The sequence below is a fragment of the Acanthopagrus latus genome, chromosome 1 (genome assembly GCF_904848185.1).
Source record: "Acanthopagrus latus isolate v.2019 chromosome 1, fAcaLat1.1, whole genome shotgun sequence".
NCBI classification, from domain to species: Eukaryota; Metazoa; Chordata; class Actinopteri; order Spariformes; family Sparidae; genus Acanthopagrus; species Acanthopagrus latus.
Window position 1 is genome coordinate 202,310 of NC_051039.1, and position 14,324 is coordinate 216,633.

Sequence of the window (14,324 nt, forward strand, 5' to 3'; positions counted from 1 at the left end):
TTTAACAGGTTCTCCATTCTATTACTTTGTTTGACTTCCTGTTCTACTCCATGCAGTTTGTCTGCAGCGTGTCAGTGTGTTACAGGTGTTTCCAGTGGGAGCAGGTGGTCTCAGTCTGGATCAGCTTGTTTCACTTTGTCTTTGTTTCAGACTGCTGGATCGTTTACAGGAAGTTCAGACATGACAAGGATGTGTCTGCTGGAGGTTTGTACCAGACCAACAGGCACGTTCATGTTGAACTCCTGCCGACTGCGGCAGACACTCTCTCTTCCCGTAGACCAGACGAGACTTGGCTGAGCTTGAGGTGTTTGCCTTCCTCGTCTGGGAAGAAGTGGAGGAAATTTAAATTCCATTAATGTTTGAGGAAAATCAACAACGGACGATCAATGATTGCGATCAGTTTTCTTTCCTGATGCTATGGGAACTTTGCTGGTCTTTTTCTCATATTAATCTCCTTCAGAAATGATTCAATCTGAGATGTTCAAAATAGTTGTCAACCAAAACATGTAGGATGAGGGAACAGAGCAGTGGAACTGCTGCCGTGTTGCATGCAGACGACCCATGTCAAGCCTGTCTTTTGCAGAGGGCGCATTTATCTGATAAATTGTATGGACAGTTCATATTTAGAGACAACAGAATGTGACAGCTTTGTCACAATAACGACTTCGAATTTGGATATTTTATAACTGCTTCACTTCAATGGTCACAAAGTGGCGCATCAAGAGTAGATGAAAAGCTTAAATGTCGTCTTACTGTAAATGCTCATGTTCTGTTTTCCTTGTAATGTCACCATTAAATACATTTGAACTTTGTCTATCTGGTACATTATAGTAAGTCTTGCCCAATACAATACAATTACAACAGTTATTCATTATTATGATGACAACTGTGCTGAGGTGCATGATTATATCACAGCTGAGGGGAATTTGCTGACTACGTTTAACAAATAAGCATAAAGACACATAAGATGATGCATTTTCTTATAGCAACATTATTGATGATGAATGAATGAATGAAATAGAATAATCAGAACAGATGACTGAGTCAGATGTCTGGTCCCGCTGCACATCTGACAGTATGTGATATTTGAGTAGAAAAGAGGCGCTTATGGATATAGAAATTCATCGAACTACACGTCAGCATAGATAAAAGATAATTAGGGCAAAGTCCTGACGTCATGAAGGTGGGTCTAGATGGGTCTAGGATCGCGCAGCACCTGGAGAACAACTGCTCACCTGCTCTGCAGCTGCCTTGCTCTCACGATAATTTAAGGTCATGTGACACCGAATGCGTAGCAGAAACCATCCACGTCATCATGGACACATTTTAACCAGCATACATTACGATTTAGGCTGCGCAGCGCTGCGTGAGCTTGAACTCACCTAATATTACTACTGTGATTGTTCGTGCTCCTGCTCAGCCAAACACACAGGCTGCCAGAGGAAATGACATCACAGCATCAGACCAATCAGTGACGTGTGTGAAGACAGGAAGTAGGTGGGTCATGTAGTTCTTCAGTGTGAAACAGAAACCAAGTCTTTACATTGATGGACTCGCTGAGGAACAAAAACCCCGAACAAACTGAAAAACTTTATTTACAAAACAAAAACAGAACTGACTCTGTGTGTGGGTGGTGATTGATGATGATGGTCCGTTCAGTAGAGTCGGGTTCCGGTGCGTCTGCTCTGGACAACATGGAGGCCCGCGGCCAACAGGTGTTTGAGTCAGTGAATGTCACGGCAGCTGACTGGACATATTGGAACAGGTGATGGAGTCAGTCGTCCTCATGCTCACAAACACTTTGATAGGAAGTAAAACGTGACGAGAAGTTCAAAGGTGATGGTTTACTGTGTTAGCCAGACTGCTGTGATGTCATGCTGTGATGTGCATCTGCATCACGACGTGGATCTTCAGTTGACCTTCTGTGTGGGAGGACGTTTGTATCCATTGTCATGGTAACAGCTCAGTGGGGATCTCAATGGTCCAGAGGTCGCGACCTCCTCGAGCGCTCAGCGGCTCCCTCAGCCAGCGAGGGTTGGACAAGTGGGTCAGGTGCTTCTCCTGCAGGCCAATCAGAACGGCTGACCGTTCCAGGCACTGCAGCTCCTCCCCCTGTAGGGAGGCGGGGCACATCCAGGTCCCTCCCACATCCACCAATCCTGAAAGAGAGATGCAGGTGATGCCTTCAGGTACACCTCAGGAACTATTGTAGAACAGACACCGTTTCCTACCTGCCACCACACCTCGGCCGAACCTCTCTCCGGACTCCAAGAGCCCTCGTATCTGAGCCTGGTTCATCCCAAGCAGGCCACTCAGCACCGCCCGCCACTCCTCCCCCTCCCAGTCACGCCAGGCGATGTGGACTGCAAGGGTCCGATTCTCCAGCGGGGCCAACAAGGGCCTCCAGCGGCTTTCCACGGTCTTCACCCCGTCCAGAACCAGGCCGGCGTACGGCTGTCGAAATGACAGGCACCACACCTGCACCGACATGTCTGCAAAACAAATGACCTGACTGCAGAGTCCAGTACAGTCCAGAACCCTGACATTAAAGGAGCAGCAGGTTCTGCTTCATGGACACAAAGTTTATCATGTCCATGTTTAAGTAATGCCGTCTCCCTGTTTTATACTTTAATAACGTCTCATCATGTTTTATACTTTATTAACGTCTCTCTACGTTTAATAGTTTTAGTTTAGTGGATTCATCCAGCTTTAAAACAAACACATTAAATGGACCCTTTTTTAAATGGAGTCCGGTGTATGATTCACTATCCTAACTCTGCGGCACAGCTCAGTTCTGTGACGTCTGACACTTATTTTACTGAACATGAAGGGTCCGTTTGTACAACAGGTAATACGTGTGATGTACTCACGACAGTGACCGAGTGGGCTCGCGTTTTGTTCCGACTGAACCCGAACAAACCTTCGGCTGGATGAGCACCGACACTATAAATGACCTTTTTTTTAAACGGAGTTTGGTGCAGGGCTGCTCTGCTTCTTCAGCTTGATCCAAGTATAACGATGAAGAGTTGTTAGAGGTTTAGATCAAAAGGGACAGGCTGCAGGACCCGGACTCACAGGAGGACCCGGACTCACAGGAGGACCCGGACTCACAGGAGGACCCGGACTCGGAAAGACTAGGGCTCCGCTGCTCCGACACGGTTTCCTATTCCTCTTCTTCGTTGGTTTGAATCGCACCTGTCCGCGGCTCTGCTGCCCTCCACTGGTGAGGTCAGTTGCCCTGGTTACCATGGTGATCTACGCTGGGGCGCATTCACCTGAGTGACGTCAGGGTTGTTGTTGTTGTTGTTGTTGTTGTTTTTAATATTCCAGTTAGAATATTATTTTATAATGAAGGATTTAAGGATTTATTGTGTTAATGACATTTAAAAGGACTGAGGCTGAGGTCCAGTTCTGAGGTCCGGTTCTGGTTCTGGAGGATGTTCAGTGAGACATGAAGGAAATAGAAATATTTGTCGTCAGCTCAGGTTTTTATTTGTCTGTTAGACCTAAAACTGACTTCACCTCAGTGTTGGTTGGACTCCACAGGACAGGACTGTACCGGACCGGACCGGACCGGACCCTCACACTCAAATGATGAGAGAAGCCCAGTGCTCCGACCTGCTGCCACTACTTACAGTTTTATTTCATCCAAAGTTTAAAATAATACCATTTATTCATTAAAATTAAGATAAATGTGTCTAAACTGATCTTCTCATTAATCAATACACACTGTCATTTAAAAAAAATCCATCAGCTGATGTCACTAAATGAGACAGAACAACATGGCCGACAGCTGGTTCTGTCAGTCAGTTTTCTCTTTTGAAGACAGAATATTTCACAGTCATTTGATTTTTGTTATTTTACCACCAACATGCAAATCACAGAGCCAGGAACACACAGCACAGATCAATAATTAATAAATCAACAAATCTCTACCAATCACAGATGGTACAGGACAGGAAGTACACGTCCCTTTTTTTCTCCACCACATTGTTTACATCAGCAGTGGCAGCAATGACATCACAACAATGGATGAAACAGAGAGAGCGCTGATGTCATCACTTCAATCAATAACCAATACTCATCTGCACCACGCTCAGGTCACATGCTGTCATCAATAATTAATGAAGAAATGTGTCAGAGATCATCTTCTGTCTTTCTCTTCAAACTCAGGAACATAAAGGAAAAAGTCCAATTATATCACTAACGAGTCTGTCTCTGGTTACCATAGCAACTAATGATGGTGTGCTGAAGCCAGCAGCAGGAATACGAGGAGGAAACTAAATCTGTCCACGTCACTGACATGCACCAAAAATCAATTCAAAGAAACACCCGAAATTATAAAAGATTAAAAAAAAGACAAATTCAGAAAAACTTGAATATAGTAAGAATCAAACATGAACCTCTATTCAAAGTCAAATCAATAATAAGTTCAGCTTTTCAGTCCAAACAGTAAATCAGTAAAACACTAAACTGAGAATGAGACCAAATGTTTCGACCTGAACAGGAAGTGAAACAGCAGACTCAGCGCCAACTGCTGGACAACCCATTGATCACTGATCAGTGATCAACGATCATTGACAAACACTCTGACGACCTCACGTCTCCAGATATAAACCATCAGAAACTGGACCAGGATCTGTCAGGATGTCCCCATGTGGACCAAATGTTGGACCACATTCAGGCTCTGCCCCCAGCAGGTTAAAGTGAATAAATACATTATTAATGAGGTAACATTTAATAATCACGATAAAGTAATAAAGTAACATAATCAACATGTTTATCTAAATATTTTTCTGGAGGGAAAATCTCTGATCATCCCTGCAGAACAGACTCCAGTCCTGTCCTGTTCCAGGGTTCTGTCAGGGAGGATCTGGATTCTGTCTCCATGTGTCCTCAGTCAGACCAATCCTGGTCCTCAGGTTCAGACTCCTCCTCTGATTCGCTGTACTCCACAGCAATGCGACGCGACAGGATGGTGGCGACATCATTTCCTGCCGGCTCTCGTTTCTTGGCCTCCTCTTGCTCTCGCTGCTCCTGAACCTTCCTCAGCTGGATCCCTGCAGATCAGGAACCAGAACCCCAACAGGTTAGACTACGGGATAGCATGCAAGTCTGGTTCTGTAAGTTCTAGATGACATCAGAAACAGCGTGTAACTCTGGTTCTATGAGTTCTAGATGACCTCAGACACAGTATGTAACTCTGGTTCTATGAGTTCTAGATGACCTCAGACACAGTATGTAACTCTGGTTCTATGAGTTCTAGATGACCTCAGACACAGTATGTAACTCTGGTTCTATGAGTTCTAGATGTACTGACATTACATAACTTCATAAACACAGTGAATCAGCTGACCTCGGCGTATGGCGGCCAGCAGGTCGCTGCGGGCGTCGTTTATCGGCCCGCTGGCCGGCTTCCTGCCGTCTGTCGCTGGGGGCAGTGGAGGTGCGGCACCAGCCGAGGGCAGCACCTGGCCTCCGGGACGGGAGGGGGAGGGGACGTAGTTAGCAGGGGGAGGCGGAGGAGGTGATGGACTGTAGGGGCGTGTGAGAACAGCAGCGCCACCTAGAGACAAAGATAAATTATAAATGATGTCGTCATCAGTGAGCAGGACCACACATGACAGAGACATCAAAGCAACACACTGACAAACAGTTAGTTAAACATGCAATCTTAAAGAGTTCCTGATGCAGCAGTGACAGGTGTAGTTTTGGACCTCACCACTTCCCAGAGATCCAGTGTCACCTGTCAGTCACCTGTCAGTCACCTGTCAGTCAGCTCTGCCATGCCTTCATAACAACATCACATGAAAGAGAAAAGGGAACCGATGTCTTCTGAGGCAGTCACTCTAACACTCACTGTTTCCTGAGTGAAGAACGGTCTCTGTGATGTAACCCTCTGTTAGGGTCGGGTGATGTGTGCTGATGTCTACAGCGAAACATCGGATGGACGATGACATAAGTGTTCTTCTATGTCTTTCATGTCTTTCATGTTTTAAAACGTTTATATCCTCTTTCTTTATATACAGTCTATGGTCTTTTCTGTTTATGAAGAGCCTGGTGATGCTGGGGTTGTTGCCATTGGTTACTGTAGATCACGTGATATTTCTGGCTCAGAGGACTAGATTCTAGATCGGCCATGAGACAGATAATCTTTATGTGTGTGGTGTCCTGTGCTGAGAATATCGGAGCACACCACACACAGTGCGATCAAGCTGATTTTTTAATCTTTATGTGTGGGGGCTCTACAGTTCAAAAAATCTCTTAAGATTTATAAAATCCTTACGTGTGTCCCTCCCTTTAGTTGGAAAACTTTTTTTTGTAGCAATAGTTTGATAATGTGATGAGTTCTGATCGACCCGCTGCCTCCACCGACTCATCAGACAGGAAGCTCCCCGTTCCAGTACAGTGGCTGTGCTGACGCGTTACTCCAACCAACAGCAGCGACCAATGAGATGTCTTCTTGTGCACACCGAGACTGTGGAAACACTAACTAACTTAAACAACTGTCCGTTACCTTGGTTACCAGGAGCGGCTGCAGGATGCAGTGGCGTTGCCATAGCAGCGGCATGGGTGGAGCTGTTGGGGAACGCTGACGGCATGAGAGGGGGGGGTGGCGGGGGGGCTGGAGGGATCTGATGGTCACTAAGGAGAGATGGAGGTCAAAGGTCAAACATGAGTGACACAATAAGACCCTGTGTGTGTGTGTGTGTGTGTGTGTGTGTGTGTGTGTGTGTGTGTGTGTGTGTGTGTGTGTGTGTGTGTGTACTTGGCCTCCTCATTGGTCCGTGCTCCGTTCTGATTGGCCAAGCCTGCCAGTGGCGGGTGGTGATGATGCGGCTGGTTGCGACCCAGCGAGTGTTGCCGGGTAGTTGCTGTGGCTACTGCAGTGGAGGCGGGTCGGAGCGCGCGGTCCAGTGATTGAGTTTGACCACTTCCTGTTGCCATGGCCACATGATCCTTCCCATCATGCCCCTGGGCATCATGGTGGTGGGAGCTGGTGGGGTCATCTGACATCCCCAACCTGGAGGGACATGGACAGGAAGTGTTGTCATCACAGCTGATTGATGTTTATGTTCCTGTTTGTCTTGTCTGGCTATCAGTGTTCAGGTATACCCACCTGTCAGGTGACATCGAGCCGTCGGACGTGTGGTAAGGTGAAGGTGTTACTCGAGCATCTGGGCGGAGCTCCTTGTCGTACGCCATGAGGTTCCACTCTTGCCGCCTGTTACGAGCTTTCCGAACCTTCACAGGAAGAAGAAGAAGAAGAAGAAGAAGATGAAGAAAAACAAGTTGAAGGAGAAGTAGAAGAAACGTCAGCAGAAAAATAAAATGATAAATCATTCAATTCACTGAACGAGAGAGAGACGTCACCTTCTTCACTTCCCGACCCGAAGACTCCTCCACATGCTTCTGCTCCTGCACAGACAGACAGACACGTTTATACTGGGACACAGACAGACAGACAGACAGACAGACAGACACCTTTTATACTGAGACACAGACAGACAGACAGACACCTTTTATACTGAGACACAGACAGACAGACAGACAGACAGACAGACACCTTTTATACTGGGACACAGACAGACAGACAGACAGACAGACAGACAGACAGACAGACAGACAGACAGACAGACAGACAGACACCTTTTATACTGAGACACAGACAGACAGACAGATTAACCTTCTGTCTTCTCTTCTCTTTGCGTTTGTTCTCGGTGGCCTGCAGCATCTTCTCCTTCCACAGACTGAAGAAGTAAGACGGGTCAGTGTAGAACTTCAGACCGTCCTTCTTATCGTCCCTGCACACACACACAGACACACACACATTTATTGGTGGGGTGAAGATGTTGAAGGGGTTTAAACTGACCTGTAGAGTGTGAGGATGTTGAGAGGCGGGGTTTAAACTGACCTGTAGAGTGTGAGGATGTTGAGAGGCGGGGTTTAAACTGACCTGTAGGGTGTGAGGATGTTGAGAGGCGGTGGTTTGTCACAGCGTTGGTACATCTCCAGCACTGGGTTGAGGATGGAGCTCCGTGACACCACCTGCTGGTCCTGGATGGTACTGCTCCTGAAGGCCTTCCTCATGTTGATGTCCTGCAGAGACACTACACCACACACACAACTGTCACAACACAGTGAGGATGTAATAAACATAAATGTTTTTGTCATTAATATGCTGTTTCGCTGTTCATGGACAGAAACTGACACATCATCGTTTCTGTTTCTCCAGGAACAGAACCTGATCTTAAAGACAGCGTGCAGTCTGTTGACCTCAGGCTTGTTAAATGATCAAGTTTAATGGACCTGAGAGAGACAGTAGATTTATTTCCCCCCCAAGAAACAGTTACCGAGGCTTCAAACCAGGGACACTGGTTGGACAGACATCCATCCAGCTGCACACAGGCAGACCACATGCAGGGACAGGCCGGTGCTGCATGTCCGGTGTCCAGTAGACGTGGATGAATTGGAGAACTGACACTGCAGAGGGAGAGTCTGAGAAGCACCTGGTGGCCTAGCCCCCCAAAACAGCAGCCGCAATAGCTGCCCAACATCTGCATGAATGATACTGCTGACAGGCCGGTGTGACCATGTTGACACTTGACTATGGAAACTAATGTTGAAACAAGAAAAGTACACAAGGTCTACAAGGTCTTCAGCTGAGCCCAGCAGCTTAAATCAAAGCCTCTTTGTTGAACTGATTCTTTGGAATCATACTGACAAGGTCAGACATGTTGCACTTGTTTAGTCAGGGTAGTCTTCAGTCATCACAGGTGTGTACCTGTCTCTACTCTGAGGTCTTCGACAGTTCCTAAAGCAGAAACTCAGTGTGCCTTTAGTCAACAGGTGAGGAGAAACAAACCTTGACTGTGACACCAGCCTTACCCAGGCTCTGGATATCGTAGTGCTGTCTTGGTTACAATGTCTCCCTGATGTCCCGTGTAGCTCGATACCTTCACCTGTGAACAGGCAACTGGAGTCTGTGATTCCATTTTTAATAAACAGGTGCTTAGCCTTCATAGGAATGATTCTGGCCAAGTGCTGAAAAGAAGAGATCTGGACTGCAGCAGCTCTGATTCGGATGGAGGGATTCCAGTGGCCAACCTCTCTGGTCTTACAGGGGTACAGGAGAGGTCTTTAGAGTTTGGTCTTTCAGTCACATTTGTTTTGTGACCTCAGGACCACGTCCCTCTGGGTATCTTGTGCAAGGTGCTACGCAATAAGCTATGAGTCATTTGATGCTTGTCCAGTCAAACTAGGTTTTTCTGATTGGATGAGCACCACGGTTGTGACTTCTCACTGATTATGTGATGGCCTGTTCCAGGAGAGACCTGGTCTGGTCTGGCTACCTCTCAGAGAGGTTTTCTGTACTGTGGTGTCAGACTGGAAACTGCTGACTCGTTAGTTTTACCTCAAAAAGCTGGATTCGTCCCTTCAGGCTGGAGATTAGTTCTTGCCCCATGAAAATGATTCAGATATTATTGGACATTTCAATGAGCAATGCTTAAATGGAGCCTGAGTTTGGAGGGATGGATGGAGGGATAGATGGATGATGGATGGATGATGGATGGATGTATTTTATCCACCTTCCTCCACAGTGGAGTCCAGCTGTGTGACCTTCACTGCCAGCAGGTCGACTCTCTCTTGCAGACTGTTCATCCTCAGGTAGAAACTGTTGGCCTCCGTGAACAGCTCACCAAAGATGTCCTCCGCATGACGACCTGCACATCAGTGACAACAAACCCAACAAAATGTGGTCAACAGACAGCACATACAGACAGTGTTATGTCTGTTAACCTGGTCAGATGTCATCACCAGTTAAAAGTGATGACATCAGCACTCACTGAGTCCTCCCAGCTGTTTGATGACAGCAGCCAATGTGCTGTTGGTGACACACTCCAGCTCACTGGCGACTCCATCAGGCAGAGTGCCGCGACACAGATATCTGGGTTCAATAATCCGCTTCACCAACGGCATGGCTCAACTGCAGAGAGAAGAGAGGCAGAGACCATCAGAACGCCATGTTCTTCACGAGTCTAGTCAATTCAACCAATCAACAGCCATCACAGACAGCCTGTGAATATCCTCACCTGTCCACCCCAAAGTCTGTGTTCCAACACACACACAAGGTCAAGGTAAACTTTATCATGCCACAAGGTGGGAAATTCATGTGGTCACCATGCACGTTCCACTGCTACACTGTGTAGCATTAAAAGAAAAACATAAATACATACATTCATACAATACAGAGCATGAAGAGAAAAAACAAGGACAAGACAGACAGTACAGTAAGAACACTGAGGGAACATAAAGTACGTATGAATAAACAAAATAGTTGAATGTTAATATGGAGTAGTTTAGTGCTCAGGAGTTATTTAATCTATTGTTGTGCAGTCTAACTGCTGTAGGCACAAAAGACTTGTTGTACCTTGTGGTCCTAATTCTCTCTTTATTAAAATCTATGACCACTCTTTTGTTTTCTTCACATTAACCACAAGGAAATTGTCTGTACACCATTTAATAAACCCTGCATCTCCCTTTCAGAACCCTCTGGGGATGTTAGACTAAAACAAACCCACTAATACCTGTAGAATTTCCCTCGGGATAAATAAAGTATCTATCTAATCTTTTTTTCAAAACATGTCATTGCTGCAGAAGTAAGGGCCACTAGGTGCAGGTCTTTCAGGTCCCTGGGTTTATTGATTTTTCAGCATTTGTTTGAAATGTGCAGAGCAGTTCTTTGTTTTGTTGTGTGACTGATGCACTCAGATAATATTGTGACAGAAGAGAAACACATCTGTTTTGTTACAACTTTCAATTTCCATGAAATTCATTCTGACTGTTCTCCTGTTTGAACACATGAGATCATAATAAAGTGACTGTGACAAAGTTTTGTGTCGATCCTTCAGAAAACACTCATGAAGGATTAATGACTTTATTAATGACCAATAAGATATCTATGGATGCAATGCAATGTGTATAGTGTAAAAATATAAAGGTCAAAGTGAGAAGTTTCCCTCACTGGACTCGAGGTTCTGAGGACAGGGGATGAGCTTCTCAACCAGTGAAAGTCCAACATGAACAGTACATACGGATTCAAACCCTCCACACTGAGCTACAGCTGTGAATCATATGAATTGCGTTATTTTCTGTCACAATAATTGTTAAATAAATAAGAAGATGACTTTTTTAGCCTTTCTTCAGGTGTTTCAGTTAATTTTTTCCCATTAGCAGTAGCAGAACCGTGGCCCATCATGTCGATGTAGGCAGAGATCAGGTATCAGGTTCTGTCGGTACTAAACCATCCACAGAGAAGCAGAGCCCCAAAAACGTCTCCTGCTTGGGGCCCCCAGATGTCCAGGGCCAGACCCGCTAACTGCTGCTCACTGTACTCTGCTGCAGGGCCAGAATACTTATGTGGCTGTGAACTGAGGATTGATCTGGACTGAACCAGAGGAGACTGTGGAGACAAACCAGAACTGTTCTGGTGACTCTGACTCAGTTTGAGTCCAGTCTGAATGAAGTGAGTCTGATGATGAGTTAACGAGCAGATCAAACTGGTCTGAAACTGGTCGGATTTTTCTGTTTATAATGAAAATAAGAATCAAAATATTTCCTTTCTTCATATCTATGACTTTATGTTGTTGATTATTAGACACAGTAGAGAACTGCCTGCTTTATATCTGCAGCTGAAACTACACACACACACACTCAGAGGGTATCGCCATGGTAACACAGCCAGCCTTGACATCACTCTCTGCTGCCCACAGAACTGAACATGGTTACTGTTGCTAGGAGACAGAGTGGGGGTCATGTGTGTGTGTGTGTGGGGGGTCACACAGTCAGATTACTGTGACCATGTGATGTCGTGTCTCTTCTTTCACCTCGTTTTCAAGCTCTGCTGCCTAATAAGTTGTAACCATGGAAACCAGTCTCCCTCCACGCTGTGAGCATGCTCAGATGCTCACAAAGAAACACACACAAGCTGATGCACTGTCTTCATGAGGACTCAGTGTTTCTCACCGTGAGGCTCAGGGCCCAGTGACGGTCAGGTCAGCTGAGTCTCACCTGAGGGGTTTAAAGGTGCAGACCGTCAGGTTCATAGTGAACGCTCTGACCTCCCACGTAACATGACGCAGTGTTGGATCACACAACCGTCCATCAGTCTGTTGGGAGTCGTCATCACGTGACCTCACGCAAAGTCTGACTACAACCATCTCTGTGTCCTCCGCTCAGAGCAGCGCCACCTCCAGGTGTCTCGGTACAAACCACAGAGATGTCCACGGGCCATATTAGGACCAGTCGTGTCACAAGCAAATGAAAGTGGAGTTATTCAGCCAACAAGGCCTCCAGTCACACCTGGAGACATCTGAAACAGGTGTTTCAGTCCAAACATGATGACTTCTGACGATAACCAGGAGTCCTGAGCCGAGCCTGAACATAGAGCTGTGAAGATGAAGCTGACGGAGACAATGAGATGACACGTGCATCAGCAGCCTGAAGCTCCACAGGTCCGTTAGAACCCACTGCTCAGCACATACACATCTGTGAACACCGTACATCTCTGGGCTGTACACAACACACTGATTGTGGATGAACACACACCTCAGAAACAGTGTGTTGTCCCTTTAAGACGTCAGACAGGTGTGTTCCAGCTGTCCACCTGATCATCAGGTACTGATTTCAGAGGGAATGATGAGAAATTAGCTCATTACATCATCGCATCCCTGATCACGTGACCCACACGTTATTACATCAAATGTGAGGATGTGTATTCCGCCCCTAACACACACACACACACACACACACACACACACACACACACACACACACACACACACTCTCTCTCTCTCTCTCTCTCTCTCTCTCTCTCTCTGGAAACATTACGTCATGCAGTAATTTATGCACAATGTGTGTGTTTTTGTGTGTTCAGGCTCGCACACACACTCGGTCTACCGATCAGCTGATCAGCCGCGACCGTCAGGGTCTGTGCAGTCTGGCAGCTGATGACGTCATCGCCGTGAAGCTGCACAGAGCGTCACGGTTCGCGGATCGATTCTCAGCTCCGATCAGTCGATAGCACGTCAGTATCAATGCGATAAGCGCCGATCACCGATCGATGAGACTTACCAGGTTCTGCTCCGGGTCCGGGTCTTTTCTGCTCAGCCTCCCCAGTCACAGAGCGGCGGGCAGCGGGATCATCCTCACGTCCTCTGAGTCCGGGAATGATGCTGAGAGGAGGAGGAAGAGGAGGAAGAGGAGGGGGGAGCCCCCTGTCAGCTGCTCGGCTCCTGTCGGCTTCCGTCGGCTCCTGTCGGCCTCTGATGTCACAGATAAGAAGCTCTAACGGGCTAATTAACTACTTTAACTACTGTTATTGAGCAATTAATTGTAATAGTTCAACATCAACACATTTGGACAGGAAGTAATCTGAAAAATAACGAGTAACTAAAGCTGTCAGACAAATGTAGTGGAGTAAAAAGTGCAACATTCAGTTCTGAGATGTAGTTTAAAGTTCTGTGACACGGAAATACTCCAGTCAAGCCCAAAGAAAATGTTTCCGCACAGTACTCGAGTAAATCAGAACCAGAATCAGAACTTCCTTTATTTGTCCTGCAAACAGGAAAATGTGTTTCTGACAGAACAGTTCAATCAATCAACAACAGTAACAGGAAGAAATAAACAACATAATGAAATGCTTAGAAGCAGAAACAGACTCATAAAGAATACTGAACAATATCAACATGAATATGAATTAATAAATAGTAAAGATAAGTATGAACATTGTCCAATTCTCCTTCACACACTTGGACCTGCGGTACTGCTCATTAGATAGATAGATAGATAGATAGATAGATAGATAGATAGATAGATAGATAGATAGATAGATAGATAGATATACTTTATTAATCCCAAGCTGGGAAATTTTGGCGTAGCAGCAGCATTTACATACATGAAAGATATAAGTGTGTGCACATGTAAAGATCTGGATCAGTTCCTTCACTGATACTTTGACACTTCATGTTATATCAGATACTTTAAGACTTTTACTGGAGTACTCTTCATATGACTTCCTTTGACCAAAGTCATATTTAAAAAGATATCTTTACTTTTACTCGACTACTCGAGTAAATGCTCAGAAGTTTCCGGCTGAGGCTCTTATTGATCAGCTGATCACATGGTGTAAACAAACTTTGTATTTCCGGTCTGGATGATGATTTATTGATGAGTCACAGATGACGTGTTGGACTGATTGACACTGAACTACAATGATCACGTGATGTAATCGATCCATGTGATCATAGCCTGAGTCGCTGGCA

At 45.9% G+C, this 14,324-nt stretch overlaps 2 protein-coding genes and 1 long non-coding RNA gene across 6 annotated transcripts; 1 reads left to right on the forward strand and 2 right to left on the reverse strand.

Moving 5' to 3' along the window:
• Positions 1-1,570: 1,570 nt before the first annotated feature.
• zgc:110222 (uncharacterized protein LOC550336 homolog) lies at positions 1,571-3,219 on the reverse strand. Of its 3 annotated transcripts, none has more exons than XM_037102643.1 (3): positions 3,112-3,219; positions 2,232-2,492; positions 1,571-2,159 (listed from the first exon to the last, which is right to left on the reverse strand). In XM_037102643.1, the coding sequence occupies exons 2-3, from the start codon at positions 2,488-2,490 to the stop codon at positions 1,951-1,953; spliced, it is 468 nt and encodes a 155-aa protein (XP_036958538.1). In that variant the 5' UTR covers positions 2,491-2,492; positions 3,112-3,219; the 3' UTR covers positions 1,571-1,950. The 3 variants fall into 3 exon arrangements, with proteins under 3 accessions (XP_036958538.1, XP_036958534.1, XP_036958525.1); XM_037102639.1 differs by having other exon boundaries at positions 3,076-3,213; XM_037102630.1 differs by having other exon boundaries at positions 2,871-3,124.
• LOC119022112 lies at positions 3,102-3,703 on the forward strand. Its single transcript, XR_005075834.1, has 2 exons — positions 3,102-3,228; positions 3,547-3,703. It is a non-coding gene; the product is annotated as an uncharacterized LOC119022112 (long non-coding RNA).
• Positions 3,623-13,809, reverse strand: LOC119022070 (wiskott-Aldrich syndrome protein family member 3-like). Of its 2 annotated transcripts, XM_037102621.1 has the most exons (12): positions 13,135-13,809; positions 12,610-12,681; positions 9,849-9,988; positions 9,591-9,725; positions 7,958-8,111; positions 7,688-7,805; positions 7,375-7,419; positions 7,121-7,245; positions 6,770-7,024; positions 6,518-6,645; positions 5,357-5,566; positions 3,623-5,060 (listed from the first exon to the last, which is right to left on the reverse strand). In XM_037102621.1, exons 3-12 carry the CDS (start codon positions 9,979-9,981, stop codon positions 4,897-4,899), a joined length of 1,467 nt encoding a protein of 488 aa, XP_036958516.1. In that variant the 5' UTR covers positions 9,982-9,988; positions 12,610-12,681; positions 13,135-13,809; the 3' UTR covers positions 3,623-4,896. The 2 variants fall into 2 exon arrangements, with proteins under 2 accessions (XP_036958516.1, XP_036958517.1); XM_037102622.1 differs by lacking the exon at positions 12,610-12,681 and having other exon boundaries at positions 13,135-13,806.
• Between the last annotated feature and the right edge of the window lie 515 nt (positions 13,810-14,324).

Excerpts from the sequence above, each read along its gene's own strand:
- zgc:110222 (XM_037102643.1), bottom strand. The coding sequence starts at position 2,490 with ATGTCGGTGCAGGTGTGGTGCCTGTCATTTCGACAGCCGTACGCCGGC. Across the intron at positions 2,160-2,231 it reads CGGCCGAGGTGTGGTGGCAG|GATTGGTGGATGTGGGAGGG; the intron begins GTAGGAAACGGT and ends TCTCTCTTTCAG.
- LOC119022070 (XM_037102621.1), bottom strand. The coding sequence starts at position 9,981 with ATGCCGTTGGTGAAGCGGATTATTGAACCCAGATATCTGTGTCGCGGC. Across the intron at positions 8,112-9,590 it reads GGACTCCACTGTGGAGGAAG|TGTCTCTGCAGGACATCAAC; the intron begins GTGGATAAAATA and ends TGTGTGGTGTAG. Across the intron at positions 7,025-7,120 it reads GGCTCGATGTCACCTGACAG|GTTGGGGATGTCAGATGACC; the intron begins GTGGGTATACCT and ends ATGTCCCTCCAG.